The sequence below is a fragment of the Eumetopias jubatus genome, unplaced genomic scaffold (genome assembly GCF_037043125.1).
Source record: "Eumetopias jubatus isolate StellerSeaLion01/CBP00866 unplaced genomic scaffold, mEumJub1_p1.0 scaffold_14, whole genome shotgun sequence".
NCBI classification, from domain to species: Eukaryota; Metazoa; Chordata; class Mammalia; order Carnivora; family Otariidae; genus Eumetopias; species Eumetopias jubatus.
Window position 1 is genome coordinate 103,474,909 of NW_028274820.1, and position 26,588 is coordinate 103,501,496.

The 26,588-nt window shown below is 40.6% G+C and overlaps 1 protein-coding gene across 1 annotated transcript in view; it reads left to right on the top strand.

Annotated features, from left to right (window-relative positions):
• Positions 1–447: 447 nt before the first annotated feature.
• GALNTL5 (polypeptide N-acetylgalactosaminyltransferase like 5) overlaps positions 448–26,588 on the top strand; it is a 54,314-nt gene continuing 28,173 nt past the window's right edge. Inside the window, exons 1-4 of the mRNA XM_028089237.2 lie at positions 448–742; positions 6,642–6,762; positions 13,530–13,696; positions 16,727–16,849. Coding sequence (XP_027945038.1) covers positions 481–742; positions 6,642–6,762; positions 13,530–13,696; positions 16,727–16,849 — 673 coding nt within the window. The 5' untranslated portion in view covers positions 448–480. The remainder of the gene's footprint in view (positions 743–6,641; positions 6,763–13,529; positions 13,697–16,726; positions 16,850–26,588) is intronic.

Consider the following 26,588-nt stretch of genomic DNA (forward strand, 5'->3'; position numbering starts at 1 on the left):
AAATGAGTGTATGTTTTATAAGCATGTTACACATTTTGATGTTAAGTGATCTTCTGAATATCAGTCTTAAGAGTTTTCACTAGGGGCATCTGGGTGGCTCAGTCGTTAAGCGTCTGCCTTCGGCTCAGGTCATGGTCCCAGGGTCCTGGGATCGAGCCCCGCGTCGGGCTCCCCGCTCCGCGGAAGGCTGCTTCTCCCTCTCCCACTCCCCCTGCTTGTGTTCCCTCTCTCGCTGTGTCTCTCTTGGTCAAATAAATAAAAATCTTTAAGAGTTTTCCCTAATAAAAAACAAGATATACTTTATCTCATCCAAGTATATGGGTAAATACATATCAAAACGATCCTGTTCTTAAGACACTGAAAATTGAATTTAAGCCAAGTAGATGATCTATAAATCATTGAGATATCTAATATAGTTTCTCTTAAATTCTTCTGACTTAGGAAATTTAAAAATGGACCTTCAAAAATGCTAGGTTTACAATGAGAGGTGTCATAATTCAGTGTTTATTCTATGGATCCTTGACATTTGGGATCTGGACAGCTCTATCGTATATATATATTCACCATAATCATGTAAGCAACTTGGAGAAGAAAACCCAGGGGCCTGCATTAATTTGGTCCCTTGGAAAAAAATTGCAACAGCAAATTACCCATGACCACAAGCTAATCCCAAGATCACGTGTAAGATTTGAAAGGCCTGACGAAGACGAAATTGCAGAACACAAAACCTTTTTAAAATCGGGTAAGTATTTTGATTTTCTCTATTAGCCATTTTAAGGGGGAAATATACCATACATTTAATATTTGGAAGAGGCAAAGAATGTCTTTCTTAGAGCAATTCAATTTTTAAATTATAAAATATTTTACCTATATACAGAAAATAGTGAAACAGGCATGTATCATGTAAATTTAACAATTTTTAATATAGTTTGCTATATTTATTTCAGATAGTGTTGTTTTTTCACAGAAATAAATGTTAATAGGTACCATTAAAGACTTCACCCACTTCCTTCTTCTCCCTTTACCCTCAGAGGTGGTTGTTAACCTGAGTTGATGGATATCTTTCTTTCCTTCCTTTATGTATGATCTTTAGCAAAATATGATACTATGTATTTTTAATTGGTGGTAGATACTCCGAATGAATTGCAATGCTGCCGTGAATATGGATTATAAGTCTTTGTATGGACATATTTTGTTTCTCTTAGGTTTGGGACAGATGGAATGTACTGTAGGTATATGCTTAACTTTAAAGAAAATGACAACATGTTTTCAAGATAGCTAAGCCGTTTAATATCCTCCTCTAGCAGTGTATGAGAATCCCTTTGCTCCAAATCTTCACTAACATTTGACAAGGTCAGCTTTTTAGAGTTTAGCTATTCTAATGGGTAAGTAATGGTACCATCGTGGCCTTACTTTGCATTTCTCTGATGACTAATGATTTTGAGCACCTTTTCATGTGCTTAATGGCCACCCATATATCTTCTTTTGTAAAGTGTCTCTTCAAGTCCTTTGTCCATTTTTAAATCGGGATGTTTGTCTTCTGATTTTTAAGATTTTTTAAAACGTATTTTGGATTTAAGTCCTTTGATATGTGAGTTGCAAATATTTTGTACAAGTCTGTGTCTTGTCTTTTTATTCCCTTTTTAAAATTGAGACATAATTAACATATAACACCTTATTAATTTTAGAAGTACAGCCGAATGATTTGATACATGTCTATATTGCAAAATGATCACCATAGTGAGTTTAGTTAACATCCATCACACACAGTTACAATTTTTTTTTCTTGTGATGAGATCTGTGTTGGCAACTTTTAATATGCAATATCGTATTGTAAACCATAGTCACCATACTGTACAATTTTTATTCTCTTTTGAATGATGTCATTCAAGAAGAAAAATTTTAAATTTTGATGTTCAGTTCATCCCAATTTCTTGTATGGTTCATGTTCTTTTATGTTTTATTGAAGTAACCTTTGCCTACCTCAAGTTCACAAAGATTCCCTTCTATGTTTTCTTTTAGAAATTTTAGATTTTAGGTTTTACTTTACATTTTACCTTAGGGCCATGGTCCATTTTGAGTGAATTTCTGTGATGGGAGGTAAGGATCAATGTTCATTTTTTCCTGTGTGGATATCTATTTTGTCCAACATCATTTCTTGAAAAAAATCTCCCTTTTTTCATCTTGGCACCTTTCAAAAATCAGCTGACTGTTTTTGTTGGGTCTCTTTCTGAATTCTATTCTCACTCTTTCCAAAATTGTTTTGGTTATTCTAGGTCGTTAGATTGTTCGGATGGGTTTTAGAAACAGTTTGTCAATTTCTTCAAGAGACTGCTGGTATTTTTTAATTGCATTGGCTCTATAGATCAATTTGGGGAGAACTGACATCTTAATAATATGGCTTCTGCTGTGTGGCACATATTTTGATACGTTGAATTTTCATTTTCATTCAATTCTCTATATCTTTATATTCCCTTTGAGACTTTCTCTTTGGATTATTTGGAAGTAGGTTGTTTAATTTCAGAATCTGAATAATTTTCTACTGTCTACTACTGACATCCAATTTGATTCCATTATAGTCAGAAAATATACTCAGTATGATTTCAATTCTTCTAGGTTTTTTGAGGTTTGCTTTATGATCCAGAATATGGTCCGTCTCTGGTGAATGCTCCATGCACACTTGGAAAAACAGTATATTTGCTATTGTGGGTGCAGTAGTCTTTACATACACATCAACTAGATCCTGTTGGTTGATTGTATTGTTCAGTTCTTCTATGTCCTTGCCGAGGTTTTGGCTAGTAGTTCTGTCAGTTGCTAGAGGGGGTGTTGAAGACCCCAACTATAATTGTGGACTTGTCAGGTTCTACTTTATCTCTATTAGTTTTTGCTTCATGTATTTTGAGACTGTTTTTTGACGTGTTTCTATTTGAAATCATTATGTCTCACTGGTGCACTGAACCTTTATCATAAGGTAATGTCTCTGTCTCTAGTAATTTTCTCTGCTCTGAAATCTGTTTTATCTAATATTAATATAGCCACTCCTACTTTTTTTTTAAGTAGGCTCCACGCCCAAGGTGGGGCTTGAACTCACAACCCTGAGATCAAGAGTCACATGCTCTACCGATCGAGCCAGCCAGGCACCACAGCCGCTTTTTTGATTAATATTTGCAAATATATCCTTTTCTGTCCTTTTGTTATCAATCTACCTATGTTTCACTGAAGTAAGTTTCTTGTAGATAGCATATTGTTGGAGCACTTTTTAAATCCACTCTGTTAATCTGTGCTTTTAACTGGTATATTTAGATCATTTGCATTTAAGACAATTATTGATGTCACAGTTTCTCAGCCATTTTATTTATTTTTTGTTTGTTTCCTTTGTTTCTCAATCTTCTGTTTCTCTTATCTTTCTGTGCGTTACTTGAACATTTTCAAAATTCCATCTTGATTTATTTAAAGTGTTTTTTAAAAGATTGCTTTGTATGGTTTTATTAGTGGTTGCTGTAGGTGTTACTTGATACATCTATAACTTACCACAGTCTCCTTGAATCAATGTTTTGCCTCTTCAAGTAAAGTGTAAACAGTTTCTTAGCCTCCTCAATTTAAAAATATGATTGTCTTCGGTATTGAGCACCACATCAGATGGTGTTATAATTGTGGCTTCAAAAATCAAATATGATTTAAGAAACTCATGAGAGTTTCTTAATGAGTCTATCATATTTACCCCTATTTTTATCCATTTTGATGTTCTTTTTTCTTTTCTGAAGTTCCAAGCCTCCTTCTGTTATCATTTCCTTATTTAGAGAACTTTCTTTTGCTCCTCTTTAAGGGTGGGTTTGCTAGTCAAAAATTCTTAGTTTTTCTTCACTTGGGAGTGTCTTCATTTTCTCATAATTCCCAAAGGATATTTTTGCTGGGTATAGAATTTGATGTTGACAGTTCTTTCCTTTCAGAATTCAATAATGTTCTGTCACTTCCTTCTCTCCTCCATGATTTCAAATGAGAAATCCACATTTAGATTGTTCCTCTATGAGTCCTGCGTTTTTTCTCTCTGGATGCTTTCAAGAGTTGTCCTTTGTCTTCAGTTTCCAGAAGTTCAATTAGGATGTGTCCTCCCATGGATTTCTTTGGTTTATCCCATTTAGGGGTTTGCTCAGCCTCCTGAGTCTATAGATGTCCAGCTTTCGTTGAATTTGGGAAGTTTCCAGCCTTATTTCCGAGAGTACTTTTTCAGTCCCACTGTGACTCCTCTCCTTCCAGGGCTCTGATAATACGAAGGTCAGCTCTTTTGTTGTCGGTACACAAGTTCCTGAGACTGTTTTTTTTTTCTTGTTTTCTCTGTTGTTCGGATTGGGTGGATTCCATTGATCAGCCATCACTCTGCTATTAAGCCTGCCCAGCGAATTTTTTATTTAGACTATTGTATTTTTTAGTTCTATACTTTCCTTTTTTTTTTTTTTATAACTTCTGTTTCTTTGCTGAGATCTTCCATTTTCCATTTGTTTCTGAGCACGTTTATGAAGGCTGCTTTAACATCCTGGTCAGATCATTCGACCTCTGGTTCATCTTGTTGTTGGCACCTCTTGATTGTCTTTTCATTCAGTTTGAGATCTCTGGTTCTTAGTATGACAAAGGATTCTCTGTTGTATTCTGGGTGTTTTGAATATTATGAAACTCTGTGTCTTAATTAAGCTTCTTTATTAGCAGGCCATCCCCTACTGAGATGCAGCACAAGGGTCAAGTGTTGGGTGGGTGGGTATTCTAGGCTTCCTGCTGGGCCTGTGGACACCACCCCACCAACCAGGGAGCAGGTGCACTGCCTCCCTGAGTGTGGGGGGAAGTTCAGCTCCCCCTTTGGTAACATGGGGCACAGACTTGCATGAAATTATTGTCTCTGAGTTGGCTCCCCAGTGGGCCTCATGAACACCAGGGTTAGGAGACAGGAAGCAGGGTCACTACCCAGCCTTGCATAAACTGCTTCTCTCTTGTTGCCACCAGGTGGGGTAGAGGTTTAGCTCTCCATTGGGCCCTGCTGACATGAGGGACAGAGGGTATGTGGAGTGTGACTAGTCCCACCTTGCACCCCCTGGATGAGCCTTGTTGCTGCCATGTGGGCTTGGAGGCTCAGCATGCCATTGACATGGCACTATCTTGGGGAGAATCAGAGCTCCACCTGCTTCCCCCAGGCCAGCTTATGGAGGACCAGCTCCCTGCTCAGCTTGCCCACACCACCCATGTAGGTAGTCAGAGCTCTGCCTGCTTCTGCCAGGAAGGCGGATGAAAAGGGTAGGTTCTGCTCAGGTTCCCCCACATCACTGCCTGCTGCTCCCTTGGGAGTGGTGGAATGCCCACTCCCTGCCCACCACACTGAAGCCACAGGGGTTGGTGTGGTTCTCCCACTGCTACTTGACTTGACTAGAGTAGGTCCGGCCATGGCCGTGTGGCTAAAGGGAACAGGCTTATCTTGGAGTTTTTGTGTGTGTGTGCCTATTGGTGGTTCTACTTGGAGGCTTCTACAGACCTCTGTCTGGGATTTATGGGAAGCAACAGGGAAATCAGGAGCTCACTGTGTCCTTCCTCCGTTCCTGAGGTCTGCCTCAGGAATCTGCCTGCTTGTTTCGACCTTTCAGAGAACCTCCTATCCTTATCTGTTGTGTCATGTCCAGGATTTCTCAGGTGCAAGAAAGAGGGCCTAGTGGAAATGGGGTTACTGCATCTTAAAGAGAATCCTTTATATATTATAATATAGCCTTTTATATCCGTTTTGGAAAGCACTTCATAAGCATTGGAAAAGAAAGTTTATTCTTCAAAAACAAAGCAAAATATAAATCCACTAAGGAAATATAATGAATTACATTAATCAAGTTCTTTCTAACTTTTTCTCTGATTTAGAGTTGTTTTAAAAATATTCCATTACTGTTTATTTGTGGCAATATATATTGATATTTCTAATGATTTTAATGTAAGTATTTTACTGCAGCAATATTTGATGTCTGCAAGCCTATTCTTATTTAGTCTTTATTGTGACTTATTCTTACTGTGAGTATAAAGTGACTTTCCGGATGCTCCTTCCAATGAATTCTGTACTTTTTTAAATGATATTTTGACTCCTGTGTTCTTAGACCATTCTTGTACTTTTAGCCATTTTAGTTCATGCTGTTTATCTTTCATGATTATATTTTGTTTCTTCATTGACATCTAAGAGTTTTTATCTTTTAATAGGAAATTTACTCCATCTTCATTAATTGTTATGACTGTTATGTTTGGGTTGGCCTCTGGCATCTTGTTTTATTCTCTGCAATGGAATTTCAGGAGAGGGGTTTTAGCTCTCCTTTCCCACCTTTCCTAAATCCTAAATGTCAGTTACAGTTATTTCACATGACACTTGTGAATCATGTTGGAACCAAGGAGGCCAAGCACTTCCTTCCCTAAAGAGACTGAATGACCAAAGGCCAGCTTGTTCATACTTTGCTAAAGAATCTGCTTTGATTTTAGTCTTATTATCTGGAGGTAGTATAGGTTCCAGGAAATGACTGGCTCATTATAAAAGGAGTGAATTCAGGATATGGTTGTTCTTTTTATCCTTTATCAAAGTGATGGGAGTAAATCTATACTTAGGTAACTGTAATTACCCTTTCTTGCAGGTAAGGATTCTAACTATTCAAAACCAGAATATATTGCTGGATTTTTAAAATATGGATTTAATGCCATTCTCAGTGAAAGCTTGGGCAGTGAGAGAGATGTGCCAGATACCAGGAATAAAATGTATGTTAATCCTCATTTTTTTATTGAGGTATAATTGTCATATAAGATTATATTAGTTTCCAGTGTACAACATAATGATTTGATATTTGTATATATTGCCAAATGATCACCACAATAAGTCTAGATAACATTGGCTACCATGCATAGTTACAAAAAGTATTTGTGTGTGTTTGATGAGACATTTTAAGATCTACTCTCTTTGCCACTTTCAAATAAGCAGTATAGTAATATTAACTATAGTCACCCTGTGGACGTTATATCCCCCATGACTTACTTATTTTATAATGGAGCTTTGTTTTGCCCACCCCCTTCCTCTGGCAACCACCAGTCTGTCCTCTGTATTTATGAGGTTGGGTTTTGGAGGTTTGGTTGGTTGGTTGTTTTTAGATTCCACATGTAAGTGAGATCATATGGTATTTATCTTTCTCTGACTTATTTCATTTAGTGTAATGCCCTCAGGAAAGATGTCATTCTTTTTTATGCTGAAAAGTATTCCATTGTGTATATAGTAGCACAGTTTTCTTTATCCATTCATCCACTGATGGACAGTTAGGTTGTTTCCATGTCTTGCTATTATAAATAATGCTGCCGTGAACACAGGGGTGCATGTATCTTTTTGAGTTAGTGTTTTCATTTTCTTAAATAAATACCCAGAAGTGAAAGCGTTGGATCTTATCATAACCTCTTTTTAAATTTTTTTAAAAGATTTTATTTATTTACTTGACAGAGACATAGCACAGATAGGCAGAGCGGCAGGCAGAGGGAGAGGGAGAAGCAGGCTCCCCGCTGAGCAGGGAGCCCAATGGGGGACTCGATAGCAGGACCCTGGGAACACAACCTGAGCGGAAGGCAGACGCTTAACCGACTGAGCCACCCAGGCGCCCCTATTTTTAATTTTTTGAGGACCCTCCATACTGTTTTCCACAGTGGCTGCACCAGTTTGCATTCCCACCAGCAGTGCACGAGGGTTTGCTTTTCTTCACATCCTCTTCAACACTTATTATTTCTTGTCTTTTTGGTAATGCCATCCTAACAGGTGTGAGAGGATATCTCATTGTGGTTTGATTTGCATTTCCCCGATCATTAGTGATGTTGAGCACCTTTAAAAGTACCTGTTGGCCATCTGTCTGCCTTCTTTGGAAAAATATCTATTCAGATCTTCTGCCCATTTTTTAATTGAATTGTTTTTTTGCTATTGAGTTTTATGAATTCTTTATATATTTTAGATATTAACCCCTTGTCAGATATATGATTTTCTCTCATTCAGTGGGATACCTTTTCATTTTGTTGATGATTTCCTTTGCTCTGTGGGGGCTTTTTGGCTTGATGGAGTCCCACTTATTTATTTATACTTTTCTTGCCTTTGCTTTTGGTGCCAGATCCAAAAAATCATCACCAAGACTAATGTCAAGAAGCTTACAGCCTCTGTTTTTTTCTAGGATTTTTATGGTTTCAGGTTTTACATGCAAGTCTTTAATCTATTTCAAGTTAATTTTTGTGTACGATGTAAGATAGTGGTCCAGTTTCATTCTTTTGCATGTGGCTGTCCTGTTTTCCCATCACCATTTATTGAAGAGACTGTCCTTTCCCCATTGTATATTCTTGGCTCCTTTGTCATAATTAATTAATCATATATGCATGATTTTATTTATGGACTCGCTATTCTGTTCTATTGATCTATATGTCTGTTTTTATGCCAATACCAAACTGTTTTAATTAACATAGCTTTGTAATAGAGTTTGAAATCAGAAAGTGTGATGCCTCCAGCTTTGTTCTTGTTTTCTCAAAATTGCTTTGCCTCGTCAGCATTTTCTGTGGTTTCATACAAATTTTAGGATTCTTTGTTTTATATCTATGAAAAATACCATTGGAATTTTGATATGGATTGCACTGAATCTGTAGATTGCTTTGGGTATGGACATCTTAACAATGTCAAGTTCTTCCAATCTATGAGCACAGAATATCTTTCCATTTATTTGTGTCTTCTTTAATTTCTTTTCATTAATGTCTTACAGTTTTCCAGTGTACAAGTCTATCAGTGAATACATATTAATTTTTTAAATAAACAGTTACTAACCAGATTTTAATTTTGGCATATTAGAAGTTTTCCTGTTTTTAGGACTTGGAGTCAGATAATTCAAGAGCCTATTTCAAAATTCTAGAGTTTATAGTGTAGAGAACACCTTCCCCAGTTGCACTAAATGTGTTCTAGGGATTTACAAGAATTGCATTGCCCACAGGATCTTTTTATTAAATTACCAGTTGGGACATTTGGCAAAAGGGATATTTCTGATACAAAATGCTTCAGATAGCTACTTATTTTTTTATTCAAAATCTGCTTTTTGTCATTGTTCTCATTTGTGTTGGTGCCTTTTTTTAAACTTGTGGTAAACTGGACATAAAGTAAAATGTACCATTTTCACTATTTTTAACTGTACAATTCAGTGGCATTGAGTATACTCACATTGTTTTGTAACTATCATCACTATCCATCTCCAGAACTTTTCCATTAAACATGAACTCCCCATTCTTCCCTCCCTCTGGTCCCCCTGTAATTTCCATCTCTGTGAATCTTAACTACTCTAGGTACCTCGTAAAAAGGGAATCATATGATATTTGCCTGACTTATTCCATGTAGCATAATGTCCCCAAGATTCATTCATGTTGTAGCATGTGTGCCTCAATGGTTCTGATGGCTTCCAGCTTAAAAGGGTTGATACTCTGTCTTAACTAAATGAGAAGTACTTAAGGAATACAGGCATCTTCCAGTAACACAGAGACAAACTCCAAGCTCCAGGAAACAGGAGAAAGTGGGGCCCACTGTGTCTTGTTACAACCTGTGTGTAACACGAACATTTCAAACCACAAATATACGAATCAATAAAGCATCTAGGTAGCTAAATATCACTTAAGATGAGGCACACTCGAGAGACATAGTGTTTACATGTGATGACACAAAGGAAAAGAATTTAAATTTATTCAAGCCATAGAACATGATATGAATTTAATTTAGAGGACAACTTTTTTTTTTAAAGATTTATTTATTTATTTTAGGGGGAGGGAGGGGCAGATGGAGAGGAAGAGAGAATTCTAAGCACACTCCCCACTGAGGATGGAGCCCTATGCCAGACCTCCACCTCATGACCCTGAGATCATGACCTGAGCCAAAATCAAGAGTCAAAAAGCTTAACTGACAACACCACCCAGGTACCCCTGGGGACAACTTTTTTCTTAACTGGTTAGTGAACTACCACAAAGGAAAGCCAATATTTTTGGATGTCTGTAAGCTATGAATTTCTTGCCACACCATCAACTCTTCTCCCTAAGTCTCATCTCCTAAAATAGTGCAGCTACCTTTACTTCCTTTCCCCCATCACGTGATTGTTAGGAAAAGCAGAAACTTTAGAGAGAGGCAGTCCAAAGAGAGAACGTGAACTTGGAAGTTTGAGTATTCAGAATGTTAACTTATTTAATAGGAAATTCAATTATGTACAGGGTACACTTGTGTTTAAAATAAATTTCAACTACTATTGGAGTCCAAGCAGATTTTCAGCCATTGTTATACTATCTTATTATTCCATTAAGTAGGATTTCCATTTCAGCTGTGCCTTAAAGTTCACATGATTGTTTTCACTAGCTATGGAAATATTTGATACAGATATTTGAAGAGTACATTTTTTATGTTGCTTGGTCTTCTGATTTAATTTTTTATCTTTTAACTTTTCAATTTTGAAATAATTTCAGACTTACAAAATGGTTGCAAAAATACCTCAAAGAATTCCTGTATAGCCTTTTCTTAGATTCCCCAAATGTTAACATCTTCCATACCCTCAGAACCAGAACAATGAACAAAACCAGGAAATTAACATTGTTACAATACCATTAGCTAATCTACAGACATGATTCAAATGTTTACAGTTGCCCCACTGGCGTCCTTTTTCTGGAAGGACCCAACCCAAGACCCCAGATTGCATGTGGTGTTCCCAAGCCCTTGGTTTTCTTTCATATGAAACCATTCCTCAGTCTTTATCTTTCATGAGGTCTAACCAGTTATTTTCTAGAATGTTCCTCAGTTTGAGTTTGATGTTACCTTGAGATCAAATCTGGGTCATGCTTTTTGGCAGGAATACCATAGAAGTGATTTTGTGTCATCCTTAGAGCACTGCATCAGGAGGCACTTGATGTCCATTTGTCCCATTACCAGTGAAGTGACTGCGGGTGAAATTATTTTCAATCACTTGACTGAAACAGAAGCTGTCAAATTGCTGCACTGTAAAATGATTATTTAGCCTTTTGTAATTAATAAGTATGCAGATTTCTTTTAAATGTTAATCACAGAAAACCTGGAATTTATATATTAAAAAGAAAACACAAAAAGGAGCAAGTCAACATACCCCCAGTCCTATTGCTTTTTCTCCTGTGTTAGTGCACAAGGTGTGTAAGCCAAAATAACCTCCCTCCCTACTCAATACACTCTGTGTCTGTCTCTGTGCCCTAATTTTCCCTTTTTGCAAGGACACCAGTCTTTTTTTTTTAATGTCTTTTTTTAAGATTTTATTTATTTATTCATGAGAGACAGAGGGAGAGAGAGAGGGAGAGAGAGAGAAGCAGGCTCCCAAGGAGCAGGGAACCCAATGCGGGACTCGATCCCAGGACCCTGAGATCACAACCTGAGCCGAAGGCAGACGCTTAACCATCTGAGCCACCCAGGCGCCCGCAAGGACACCAGTCTTATTGGACTAGGTCACCTTAATGACATCTCCCTCATTGTTTCTGCAACGATCCCATTTCCAAATAAGGCCACATCCTGAGGTACTGGGGGTTCAGACTTCAACATATGAATTTGGGGGAGACACAATTCAACCCACAGTAGTCCTGCTTTATACTGTACTCTTGTTGATCTGTATGATCAGCAAAGAATAGAGCAGCTAACCAAGGACCACCAAACTCGGGCCTTGCCCAAATTTCTTTTACCCTGAAAAACTGCTTACTTAGGTGAGAAAAGTTTGGGTCAGAAAAGACCAGAGCAACATTTATCAGTTAATTTTGTAGAGACTCATACACCCAGGGGCCTAAAGAGACCTGGTGGGACATAGTCTCAGGCCCCTTCACTGTCATTGTCTCATTCCTCTGAAGGGACTCTGTTTATCTAAGGTTTTCTTAAAAAGATGCCCAGGGCTGGATGCAATGCTAGAGATGGGACCTAAGTAGCACAGGTTCACCCTGGACCATCATGTCCCTCATTCTTGTGTTGTCCTTTCGTTGCCCCCCACCCCGTCTCTCTCATCTACTTGCTCTTTGAGAACTCAATGATCTTCCCGGAATTTAAGCCTGTGGGTCATTCTCCTACTTTTCTCTGTGAAGCCACAGGTGTAGGATGTGCTCCCCCCCACCCCCTTCCCAGCCACTCAGCCCTCCGTGGTCCCACTCCCTGGAGCACGATGGCAGCATCTATGTGGTAGGCACATCTTCATCGAGTCTTGGGTAAAAATGTTCACTAGGGAAGTCGCTCTTCTTCTGTGGTGACACCTGCCCATGAATATGCTGTGGGTCTGTGTGGGATACCTGTAGGCTTGCCCCTACCCAGTGCCTCCTTTACTGGCATTTTCTGCCCCACTTCTCTTTCCACAAAGTTGCAGTGGGAATAGTGATTTCGATTTTGACTCCACTCGCTGGCCACAGTCCATTAGCCCAGCGATGGGCACCTGAGCCAGGCTGGGCCAGTGAATCCTCACCTCTGACTTTTTGAGAAAAAGGAAGTCTTACCAGTTTCTCCTTGGGTGCTGGACCATAAGATATGCTGATGTTGGCCACATTTCCCACTCTGTGGAATAAAGAAGTGGAAATGAGCCAGACTGCAGAGAGAGGATAAGAATTGTATAATGAGCCTGGTGTGATTCTTTCTATCTGCCAGGCACTGTTCTGAACATCTGACATTTTAATTCATTGAACCCTCCCAACCTATGAGGTAGGCTGATGTTGTTATAGTTACTATTATTCCCAGATGTAAAGGCAAGAACAGAAATGGACCAAGTGTCCAGGTGACTTTCAAACTTCTAGCTCCAGTCATTCTTGAAGTTTCCATCGGAACAACTGTCACTAGGTCCTGTGGGACATTTGGATCCCCTTCTAATATACTTCATTTTCTTATGCTTAAGCTAGCTCAGTGGGCCTGTCATTTACAACCAAAATATTTCAAAATACAACCAACTCATGTAGCAATTCAAACAATAATTAATAGCTAATAACTAATATTATTAGAATTCAGCTCTTGGGTTTTTCTCTCATGTGCACAAAAATAATAACACATTTTTGTCAAATCCTTGGAAGAAATCCAGTTACACCATATCCACTGCATTTCTTTGCCACAACAAACTAAAGCACAAGATTTTCTTTGAAGATAGTACAATGAAGTTAATTTGAACATTTCAATGTGTATAAGTGTATTAATACACTTTTATAATAGAAACCAAAATATAGGTATAATTCATGTTTATACTATGTTCAACATAGACTTATGATGGCCAAAACAGAGTCTCCAGGGAAGAGCAATTATTGCTGACATTAAGGAGGGAGTGATTTAGAAAATATTAGAATAGCATAAGCAGTTAAAGAAGCTTTTGTATTTTAATTTTGGTATTTTCAACTGTAGTGTAACCTTATTATAATGATCAATTAAGGGAATAAAGAGGAAAAAATGCAAATAAAGAAAAGTGCTTCAGCGAGACCCCAAATCATTTTTTCTTTCCTTTTATTTATGCCTGCAGGTGTCTTCAAAAACATTACCCAGCCAACCTACCCACTGCCAGTGTGGTTATTTGCTTCCACAATGAGGAATTTAACGCCTTGTTTCGGACCATGTCCAGTGTCATAAACCTCACGCCACAACACATCCTTGAAGAAATTATTTTGATAGATGACATGAGCAACTTTGGTAAGACAGAACGCCATCCACCTGTCATCTGCTTTGAGGGCAGTGCGACCTCTGATGGCACTCGCGTGATTTTATACTTTCTAGACATTTTACATTCAGCGGGTGTCGAGGCAGGTGCTGTTGGTACACCGGTGGGGATGTAAACGCCGGTCCCTGTCCTGTGGTGTTGGGCTCATGGGTGGTTAGCGCTTCCGTGAGGTGGCTGAATGTAGGGGCACCAACCTGGTCTTCAGAGATCACGGATGACATTCAGGAAGAGGCGACATCTAAACTGAGGTCTGAGTTATCCAGATGGAGAGGAGGAGGAACGTGTTGTAGGCAGAGGTGATAGCACCGTAAAGGCCCAGAGGCCAGAGGTAACGTGGTGAGGTGGGAATAGTCCTGTACTTTATGTAGTATATGTATGAGTATAGCATTGGGGGAGGGGGTGGACATAAAACCACAGCTATAAAAAGGCCACCCGGCTTGTGTTGGAATTTTCTCTGGAGAAATGGAGTGCTATTACAGGCTTAATGCAGGGGAATGGCATGACCCAAGTCCTCCTCAGGAAATAATTCTTTTTTTTTTTAATTTTTTATACCATTTTTTTAAGATTTTATTTATTTATTTGAGAGAGAGAATGAGAGAGAGAGAGAGCACATGAGGGGGGGAGGGTCGGAGGGAGAAGCAGACTCCCTGCTGAGCAAGGACCCCAATGTGGGACTCGATCCCGGGACTCCAGGACCATGACCTGAGCCGAAGGCAGTCGCTTAACCAACTGAGCCACCCAGGCGCCCCTGAAATTTTTTTAAAGATTTGTTTATTTGGGAGAGAGAATGGGGGGAGAGGCAAGGGAGAGGGAGAGAGAGACCCAAGCAGACTCCGCACCGAGTGCGGAGACCAACGTAGGGCCTGATCCCATGACCCTACACTAAGGTCAGGCCTGAGCCGAAACCCAAGTCAGAAGCTCAACCTACTGCACCACCCAGGCGCCCCCCGTGAATGACTTCTAATCACATCAACTGGAGTCAAGTGCATGTTCCTCCCTGCTCACTGGTTTTAAAGAGTTGTGATACTAGCACAAAATCTGATTAAATGCACTTGGCATTTGAAATGAGTTGTCCTTTTTACAACCAAATTATAAACCCGAGGCAAGCCAAGGGGACCCAGATTAATGAAAAGCTTCTTGGAGTCTGCAGGTCCCTGTGGGGTCCATTTCCCATGGAAGCAATATTTTCAGTATTGAATAGGTTTCCTGCCTAAAAGTTAACCTATTCCCTTGTGAATCTGACCCACCTCGGGCTGGGAAAGGAAAAGAGGAGAGACAGAAGGAAGATGAACAGGCAGGGGTAGAAAAGAGGACATCCCAGGAGATTCACCTGAGGGGAAGGGACTTTAGGTGTGTCAAGTGGAAGGTGGAAAATAGCTCAAGCTAATGTCGGCTACATTTAGGGATTTCACACGTTGGCCAGGCACTACCGTTTATGACATTATTTCTCCAGGAGCTGCTGTTTGTTTCTATAATTGTGCACAGGAGGGGCTGTGTGGAGATGGTCAGATTCCTAATGGGATCAGGAGCACTGAGCAGCAGATTTGGCCGCATGCTGGGCAGGGGACGGGGTAGAGGGGATCTTCTGCTAGACTGTGGAGTTCTAACTGCTCACCTACAAGGACAAGGGTCCTGCTATGGACATACAGTTCCAGGATGACCATGGGACACTGCCCAAGCCTTTCAGAACCACGCCATGAGTTCAGAGACACACCCTGTGACCACTCATAAGTTCTCTAGGCACCAGGGGAATCACCACTGATGCCCAACATCTGGGTGTGCTGCCAGACCAGATAACGTGACTTCTCCTCGATCCGTGTTCACCTAGTTTGTGATTTCACCTGCTTCACCAAGGAGGCTACTGTTTGACCCATGCAGAAGCTCAAACACACATAGGAAACAGGGTGTTCTGTATTCTGATGGGGCTCAGGATACTCACATTCCTGCTTTAATTCACAGTGGTTTCACACGGGCTCTAGGAGAATGATGTGAATTTCAGCTTGTCTTTCCCAGCTGATACCAGTAGGCACTGCCGCTGGACTCTCTCAGCCTGGGCAGCAGTGGACGGGGGGCCCACTGAGTTATGCGAGAGGCATGTCCAGAGCTGACCTGCTGCCATGCATCTTTCTCATGGTCCTGGGCCCTCTTGAGCACAAGCTAACAACATGACCATCTCCTGAAGAAGCCAAGCCCTCCATGTCATGTCAGCAATCACTGCTGCCAGAACCGCCCTTATTTCCCCTGAGCCATGGCTCATAGAGTTCCTCTGCGTTCTGCAGAGGGAGAAGTGTTTGCAGACTTCTGGGTTGCGAGCCCCCTGCCCCCCACCCTGCAGGTGCAGCCCTGCAGCCTGTGTTCTGCCTCTGAGTCGGGGGAAGGCGGGCCCTGGCACTCTTTAAAGACAAGCAGGAGATCCCTCCTTCTGCCAAGATTATAATAAACCTGCTTCCATGGATCCTCAACCTCTTGATGCAGATTCCTAAGACCGCTGAGAAGCCCAAGCCCAGCCCCCTTGACCATCATCATATCACCCTCCAAATACTGAGGGACCACTGAGTACCAGGCCCTGTGCTGCGTGACATATCTGTCCCTCTCTCCACGGTCCTGCAAGGCGTTGGTGGATAGCCCTCCTCACAGGGGACAGAGCTGAGACTCCACGGGTCGGACACCTTGCCTGAGTTGTTGCCAAGTCAGAAGGAACAGCTGAGAGTGAGAAAGTTGGATTGCTCCAGAGCTCCACAAATCATGTTTTTTCTATTAAAATTTCAACAGCGATTTATCAAAATAGAGGTATTTCACTAGAAACAGAATATGTGCAGTTGATCTCAATGCTGAATCATGTTTCTTTCTCTTCCTCCTGTAGGGTGAAGTTTTTAAAGTTAGAACTTCTGTGGAAGAACATGGTTTTTAGGAATCAGTCAAAATTGTGATGAATTATTTTATTTTCTGTAGTTCTAGTTTATACATTGTCAAGTGTTGGGTTTTGTTTTGTTTTTTCCCAGATGATTTGAAAGAGAAACTAGACCATCGCCTGGAAATTTTTCGGGGCAAGATTAAATTAATAAGAAACAAAAAGAAAGAGGGACTGATCCGATCAAGGCTGATTGGAGCCTCTCGTGCTTCAGGTATGAGCCTTTCATTCGGGACTTGACCCAATATCTGTGTCCCGGAGACCTTCCTGCTGGTGCAGAAATAATCTTCATGGGGACCCCTCCAAGTCTCCACCAGTATAAACAAAAGAGTGGAAATGCCTTTCAGCCAGATGAGTCTTTGGACCCTGAAAGTATGCATTCTGCTTCAAAATGTAGATTCCTTGTTTCAAATGGAAGGTATTTTATTGCAGGGGCCATAGTGTCAGCCCCCGTTATAGGATGAGTTCCCCCAGATACAGATTGAGATGGAGCTGTACATGCAGCCAGGAGAGCAAAACTTTATGGGGTGCAGTGGCCCGTGCATGGGAAACCCCGAACCCAAGGAGCTCCAGTGGGCTGTGTGGCTCTCCAAAGGTCAGGTGGGCTAGTGGGGAGCTCCAGAGCGCGGATGGCCCAGGAGAGGAGTCCAGCTCTGGCTTTCCATCCCCAACACACACACACACACACACACACACACACACACACACACACACACACACACACACACAGTGTGCTTAGTCATTGGCTGCGAGTCCCTGGGAGGCTGGGGGGGCTTGGTGTGAATACTGCAGCAGATCCCAAAGCCTGGGAAGCTGTCAAACCGGTTCACACAGCAGGTTCCTTTGAAGGGAGTCTAAGCTGAGAGGCAGTGGCATCACTCCCGTCCCTGTCTCTGTGGTCACATGGCCTCCTCCCTGTGTCTGCCTGTGTCCACATCTCCCTTGGATTAAGGGAGATCACCTACTCCAGCAGGACCTCATCCTAATGAATTTCGTCTGCAACAACCCTATTTCCAGATACAGGACCTTCTCAGGTACTGGGGGTCAGGACTTGCATATATCTTTTGCGGGTGACACAATTCAACACATAATACTACCATAGAGTTTTGGGTGTCTGTTTTGTTTTTTAAGGAGAAAGTCTTACTCATTTTTTACTTTGAAAATGTTCAAACCCACAGAACACTTATATAAACCTTCCCCTAGATTCACTAGATGCTAATATCTTACAATACCCACTCTACACACACACACACACACACACACACACACACACACACACACACACATATTGCATCTATGTCCAAAAGTAAGATTGGCTTATACTTTTCTTTTTTTGAACTGTTTCTTATACTTTGCTTTACTAGACTTAGAGAATGAATTATATGGGGTGAATATCTATGTTAAACAGATTATCTGTGTTTGGAAAATTACATAAAATTGTCCTATAAACTGTCAAGGCACTGGTATCTTTTTTTGGTTTCCTCTCTAATCCAGGTATTTTTTGAGGAGTGAATTTTAAAGTGTTCAAACGTAAGTAAATTGTTGATTACTAGCTTAATTCCTTTTGTGGTTGGAATTTGTGGCCTGTTCTGTTGAGATTTCCCTTGCGCCTTAAAGCTAGGTCAATTTTTCAAAACTTCTAATGTGTTTTTAAAAAGAATAAATTTTATCTTCTTGGTTGTAGGTTCTATATATGTCTAATTTTGTTTTTCAAATATTCTATATTCTCATCCAGCTAATTTGACTTGATCCATAGTTATGTTGCAGTCTTCAACTGTGATTCTAGATCTGTCCATCCGTTTCTCCTTGCAATTTCGCTGGTGCTTGCTCTGTACCCATCTATCCATATTTGCCCGCCGCCCCCGCCCGGGATGTCGGCATGCTCCCAGCTTCAAAGCGGTGGGGGAGGGGGTCCTGTGGGGTGGGCAGGTGGGCAGCAGCTTGTGTTTATTTAGTCACATGTTCACTCATCCAGTCAAGGATTTACCTAGTGCCTACTATGTGCTATTGATGCATATTTATTCTTTTTTTCTTCATTTGTATCAACTCTATTGAGATACACTTTATATAAATTCTATCCACTGAACAGGGAGATAGATGGGTTTTCTCCTGACATTAACATGTGTGTGCGTGTGTAGAACCCTTACCTTCTGGAGGAGTTAGTGTCTGCATCATCATGAAGTGACTGTCTGCCGTGGAGTCCTGCAGATCTGTCCCCAGCTGTCGCTCAGACTTTGTCACTTACCCAGCTCCCCTCACTCTTCCCCGGATGCACTGACCTTCTTGCTGCTCCTCAGAGACACTGAGCATACTCCTATCTCAGAGCCTTGGCACATGATGTTCTCCTCCTGGAATTTTCTTCCCATGTCTTCATGACCTGCAGCATCACTTTGCTTAGTTCTCTGTTCAAATGCTACTTTATCGGAGAGGCCTTTCCAAACCACCCTGTGTGAAATAGCAAACCTCTATCTCTCTCCATCATTCTTACTCTGAGTGATTTTTCTTTCTGGTATTTGTTGCTGCCTGTCATTTGTCTGGGTTGGCGGTGCTGCCCACAGGATGATGGAAGTTGCCTGTAAACCACAGGAGCTGAGACAGAGCGCTGTGAACTCTGTGTTGTGCACCCGGGAATGAAGGGAAATGACCAGGTTTGGGGAGAGCACTCCATTGGGAGAATCAGAAGGCAGGCATTTTGCAAATGAGAAGGAGAGAGCTTTCATCAGATGGTATGTATCTAAAGGAAAGGGTTTTTGTTTTGTTTTTTTTTTCTGCATGGGAGCAGAGTCGATATGGCTTGGAGGTAGCCATGGGTAAGTAGGAAGTGCCAGTGTTTCCCTGGACCCAAGGATTTTTGCCATGTGGGGGGAGAAGGAGGAGCTTCCTATCCAGAACGTCGATGGGGGCCAGCAGCATCTTCTAGGGAGGGTCAGGGTTTATAGAAGGCAAGAAAGCTGTAAGAGAATTTTGTGGAAAAAATTAGTGTAGAGAAACTTACTTTACATGAGGGACCTTTGGAAAGGGTAAAAGTGTGGTCCACAGTGGAAGAAAAGGTTTTGGGGGGAATACAGGGCAGCCTTGGGGGTGAGAACACAAGACAGGATCTTTCACTGAATGGGTTTGGATGGTCAGCAAGCAGCCAAAAAGGCAGAGATGCGGTGTTGATTTCAACTGCTGTCCTACAAGCAGAAAGTTCCAATCTAGCCTGCCGTTGAGAGCGCACACTGTTGCTTGACATTGACACAGAATGAGAGACTTTTGTTGTCTAGTATGGTAGACAGAATAATGCCCACTCCGAGGAGGTTTCCTGATCCCCAGAACCTGCTAATGTACCTTATGTGGCACATGTGATTAAAATTAAAGGCCTTAAAGTGTTCTGTTATTTGATTATGCTAAATTATTCTTCCATCCTACTGCTGAATCACATTTAGATTATTTTTATTTGGGGCTCTTACCAAATATACAAATCCTTGAGTCCCTGTCTCTTGGCAGATATGCGCAGCATTTCCATAGTGCATATGTCTAGAAATGGAATTGCTTGGTTAGGGAGTATGCAGATGTCCTGATTTACTAGGTGATGACAGACTAGTGATAATCAAATGATAGAATGCTTTAGTAACAATGAATGGCCTACACTATACCCAACTTCACGGATGAATACGTATCATTTTGAGAGAGCAAAAAAAGCTAAATGCAAGAGAATAAAGTTGGAAAATCAGCAAGACTAAGCTTACAATATTTTTATGGATGCATAATTAGAGGAAAAACTAAAAAAACAAACAAACAAAAAACCCCACAACAACCAGTAAGTTATTGCCGTAAACCTTTGGTTAAATCAGAGTGTAGAATGGGAGGTGGTAGGAATTAGGGAACACAAAATCCTAGGATGCTAACCATGTTCTAAGTTTTGATTAAGTGGTAGTTCTATTTGTGTTTACTTTCTGATACATCATGGAGCTCTACATTTATCTTTTATCTCTTTTTTTATATACATGTTTCTTACAACGAAAAGTTGTGAAATAAAAGTATGAAATAAAAAATATGAAAATATTAAAACTGGGGCACCTGGGTGGCTCAGTCAGTGAAGCATCGATGCTTCAGCTCAGCTCGTGATCCCAGGGTCGTGATATCAAGCCCTGACACGGGCTCTGCGCTGGACGTGGAGCCTGCTTAATATTTTTCGCCCTCTGCCCCTCCCCTGCCCCCCCCAAGAAAAAAAGAAAACATTTTAACACCTTAAAAATGATTGCTTCAGAGACCAAATCGAGAATATTTTGATGTTATTTAAAATAAACTAAATGTAATGAGCTATGTTTAAATGTAAGAAAAAATGTAGAAACTAAAGACAGGCAGAAAAGAAAAGACAATGAAGGAGGAGGAGCCTGTGTGAGACTGACCAGGCATGTGTTTTCTAAAACCAGCCACGACCCGAGAGAGAACGTGCTCCTGGACTGCAGGCGACAAAGCAGGTCTCTCCGCAGGGAAGGTGAAGGGAGCAGTCAGGGGTTTGGCACATCCCACGCACAGTCTCTGGGAGAAAGCCAGGGAAGGGTCCTCATCAGGTGGATTTGACCTCATGCCCCTCCCTCACTCTAGGCCCTATGGAGAAGCTGGCTTAATTGGGGAAGAAGCCAATCTGGGATTAAATGGGATTCAGATGAATGACCTCTAACAGGCTATCTCTGTGAACACGAAAGAGCATTATTCTTCCTATAACCGAGGCCAATGGATGCAGAACAAATGCTCCATTTCCTGGCAATAAACTTGAGATTCCCACGGAATCTTCCTGTGAGTGTAGGACTCTGCCAAGAGGAATCCCATGCCACTGTGTGCTCGTTATGGTGTGTAATTCACCCCCATAAAATGCTTTAGGATGAGTGTAAAAACAGTACAGTTCATTGGAATGGAGGTGCCGGGTAGCTTGTGCCCATAGGCTTCACAGTTTAAATTAGAATTAGGAAAAGCTTGATATTGCACCTAGAATAATTTTAATTTCTTTTGCAACTTGATACGACACTTGTGGTCTTTCTAGGTCATTAAACTGTCAAAAGTTGAAATATTAAAATCTTTAAACACTAAGGGTGCATACACTACATACGATAAATAAAACACAAGTCAGTATGGGAGGAGGGGCCTCCTTGTCGTTGTCGTGGTGGTGGTTCAGTTATTTGGGAGACAGTTTGTTATTCGGGAAAAGTTTTCATCTTCGTCTCATACCATAATCTGAATAAATTCCAGCTATATCATTAATTTTAGTTTTTAAAACTAAATCATTAAATTATTATAAGAATTTTAAAATTACGAAAAGAGAACCTAGATCAATACTCACCTGTTCAATGAATAACGAAGAAATTTCAAAGCTTAAACCTGAGGGAAAGGACAGAGCTGACTCCCAAAACAGTAAACCTATTGGGGGAATTAGTACAACTTCCATAGAAAAAAAATTAATATCCTCAGTATGTAAAATGTATCTACAAAGCCATTAAAAAAAGAAAAAAAAAAAACACAAAAACCCAGGGCTCTAACACCTGAATGCACAAAGGATATAAACATTTCATTTACTAATGGCTAATCACCTGAAAAATGTTCAACCTCACTAATGATAATTTTTAAAAGATGGGGTTTTTTTCTTTAATTTTTTATTGTTATGTTAATCACCATACATTACATCCTTAGTTCTTGATGTAGTGTTCCATGATTCATTGTTTGTGCATAACACCCCGTGCTCCACGCAGAACGTGCCCTCTTTAATACCCATCACCAGGCTGACCCATCCCCCCAGCCCCCTCCCCTCTAGAACCCTCGGTTTGTTTTTCAGAGTCCATCATCTCTCATGGTTCGTCTCCCCCTCCGACTTACTCCCCTTCATTCTTCCCATCCTGCTATCTTCTTCTTCTTCTTCTTCTTTTTTTAACATATAATGCATTATTTGCTTCAGAAGTACAGATCTGTGATTCATCAGTCTTGCACAATTCACAGCGCTCACCATAGCACGTACCCTCCCCAATGTCTGTCACCCAGCCACCCCGTCCCTCCCACCCCCCACCACTCCAGCAGCCCTCAGTTTGTTTCCCGAGATTAAGAATTCCTCGTATCAGTGAGGTCATAGGATACATGTCTTTCTCTGATTGACTTATTTCACTCAGCATAACACCCTCCAGTTCCATCCACGTCGTTGCAAATGGCAAGATCTCATTCCTTTTGATGGCCGCATAATATTCCATTGTGTATATATACCACATCTTCTTTATCCATTCATCTGTCGACGGGTATCTTTCCACAGTTTGGCTATTGTGGACATTGCTGCATAAACATTGGGGTGCACGTACCCCTTCGGGTCCCTACGTTTGTAAGATGGGTTTTTTTAATTGAGGTTCAGTTGACATACAACATTGTATTCATGTCAGGTGTATGACATAATGATGTGATACCTGTATATATTGTGGAATGATCACAATAAACCTAGTTAACATCCATTACCTCACATATTTACTTTTTTTTTCTTGTGATGTGAGAACTTTTAAGATTGATTCTCTTAGCAATTTTCAAATATACAATGCACTATTGTTAACTATAGTCCCCATGCTGTGCATGACATCCCAGGACTTATTTATCTTATAACAAATTTGAACCTGTTGACCACCTTCACCTATCTCAGCCACTCCCTCCTTCTGGCAACCACCAATCTATTCTCTGAATCTAAGAGTTCGGGGTCTTTTTAGATTCCACGTGTAAGTAAGATCATACAGTATTTGTCTTTCTCTGACTTATCTCACTTAGCATAACGCCCTCAAGGTCCATCCATGTCACAACTGGCAGGATTTCCTTCTTTTTTAGAGCTGATATGATAATAATATCCTGTTGTGTACATACTACAACTTCTTTATCCCTTCATCTGTTGATGGACACTTAGGGTTATTTTTTTGTCTTGGCTATTGTAAATAACGCTGCAGTGAACATGGGAGTGTGGATAACTCTTCAGGAGAGTGATTTCATTTCCTTCTGATGTATACCCAGAAGTGCAATTGCTAGATTATATGGTAGTTCTGTTTTATAATTTTTTGAGGAAACGCCATACTGTTTTCTGTAGTGGTTGCACCAATTCACATCCCCACCAACAGGGCACAAGGATTCTCTTTTCTCCATATCCTTGCCAACACTTCTTATTTCTTGTCCTTTTAATAATAGACAATCTAACAGGTGTGAAGTAATATCTTATTGTGGTTTTGATTTGCGTTTCCCTGATGATGAGTGATGTTGAGCACCTCTTCATGTATCCCCCTAGTTGGGGGGGAAGGGACAGTCAGGCAGTCACGGAAGTTTGGGTTCTAACATGGGACTGGAAATCCTAATTGCTGAACTGAGAGAGTGTTTCCAACTTCAAGTAACTGTGAGACTTTCAGTTAACCAAAGAGTAACCTGGGAAGTCTTGGACCTGCTCTGGTTTGTAACCAAGGGCAGGGAAAGGACCAGTCCTCCCTGGGGATTGAAAGGAACAAAATAAAGTGGCTCTTCCGAAGAGTCCTGCTTGTTCAAGAACTCAGAAGAATAAACGTGAACATGTAGATGCCATTTTGGTTGGGTAGATAAACCCGTGAGCTGGGCTGAGGGATCAAGTTTCTATCACTTTGAATGATTTAAAATACCATGTGAATTGCACATAAGAATAATTGCACTTTTAATGTACTCTTTCTTTCCTAAGGATGTTAGTGGGGTTTTTTTTTTTTGAGATACAGTTCACATGCAATTCACTTATTAATGTACGCAATACAGTGGTTTTTAGTATATTCCTGAGGTTATGCAACCATCACCATAACAGTTTTAGAAAAATTTTTTTCCTACTCCGAAGAAACTCCACACACATTAGCAGTCACTTGCCATCACCTCTCATCCCATTCCCTCCACAACCACTAATCTACCTTCTATACATACAGATTTTTACCTATTCTAGGCATTTCATTGAATGGATTATATAATACATGGTCCTTGTAACTGGTTCCTTTCATTTCCCATGAAGTTTTCAAGGTTCGTCCATGTTGTAGCATGGGTCAGTATTTCATTCCTTTTTATTGCTAAGTAATATTCCCCTTATGTGGATACATCCCATTTAGTTTATCCATTCATCCATTGATGGGCATTTGAGTTACGACTCTTACTCTAAGGAAGAATGTTGCTCTGAGCACTCATGTACAAGACTTTGTATAAACCTAAGTTTTCTTTCTCTTGGGTATTTGTGTACCTTGGTGTGGAATTGTTGGGCTATATGACAACTGTATGCGTAACTTTTGAGCAACTGCCACATAATTTTCAGAAGAGACCGCAACATTTTACGTTGCCATCAGCAATGGACAAGGGTTCGAATTCCTCCACAATCTCATCAACACTTGTGATTGTCTGCCTTTCTGATTACAGCCATGCTCGTGGATATGAATTATTATCTCACTGTGATTTTGGTTAGCATTTTTCTAACGGTTAAAGGTGTTGAGCACTTTTCATATGCTTATCAGCCATTTGTATATCTTTGGAGAAATGTCTGTTCAAGTCCTTTGCCCATTTTTTTTTTTAAGTAGGCGCCACACCTAGCATGGAGCCCAACATGGGGCTTGAACTCACAACCCTGAGATCAAGACTTGAGCCGAGATCAAGACTTGAGCCGAGATCAAGAGTAGGATGCTTAGGAGCACCTGGGTGGCTCAGTTGTTAAGCGTCTGCCTTCGGCTCAGGTCATGATTCCAGGTCCTTGGATTGAGCGCCGCATCGGGCTCCCTGCTCGGCGGGAAGCCTGCTTCTCCCTCCCCCACTCCCCCTGCTTGTGTTCCCTCTCTCGCTGGGTCTCTCTCTGTCAAATAAATAAATAAAATCTTAAAAAAAAAAAAAGGTAGGATGCTTAAATGACTGAGCCACCCAGGTGTCCCTCCTTTGCCCATTTTTTAAATTAAGTTGTCTTTTTTTTATTATTGAGTTGTAAGAGTTCCTTATATATTCTGGATACAAGTCCTTTATCAGATGTGTGATTTTCAAATAATTTCTCCCATTTCGTGGATGTTTTTTTCAACTTTATGGTGTCTGTTTAAGCACAAAAAATTTTTAATTTTGATGAAGTCCTATATATTTTTTCTATTGTCACTTGTATTTTTGGTGTCATATCTAAGAAATCATCTACCCTGAGGTCAGAAATGGATGCCTCTGTTTTCTTCTAAGAGTTTTATAGTTTTAGCTCTGACCTTTTTAGGTCTGTGAGTCATTTGACTTAGTTTTTGTGTTTGCCGTGAGGGAATCCAACTTCATTCTTTTTCTTCTTCTTTTTTTTTTTTCTTAAGTAGGCTCCACGCCCAGTGTGGAGCCCAGCACAGGGCTTGAACTCATGACCCTGAGATTAGGACCTGAGCTGAAATCAAGAGTCAGACGCTTAACTGACTGAGCCACCCAGGTGCCCCTCTTTTTCATGTGGATACCCAGCTGTGTTGGGACCATTCATTGAAGAGACTATTCTTTCCCCCATCGAATTGGCCGGGCACCCTTGTCAAAAATCAACTAACCACAGATGTCTGGTTTATTTCTATACTCTCAGTTCTATCCCTTTGGTCTCTTTGTTATCCCTATGCCAGTATCATACTGTTTTATTATTATAGCTTTGTAGTAAGTTTTGAAATGCAGAAGTCCTTCAATTTTTTTTCTTTTTCAAGATCTTTTTAGCTAATGTGGGTTCCTTGCCTTTCCATATGAATTTTGGGGTCAGTTTCTGCAAAAGAACCAGGTGTGATTTTGGTAAGAATTATACTGAATCTAGAGGTCAATTTGGAGAGTATTACCACTTCAACAATATTAACTCTTCTGATCAACCATGGAATGTTTCTCATACCTTCCTTCAATTTTATCCAAACTCTGCACCTAAATTTTGGGGTCCCTTCCAATTTGAGCCCATTAAGGTACTTTAACAACAAGTATTCTTCATT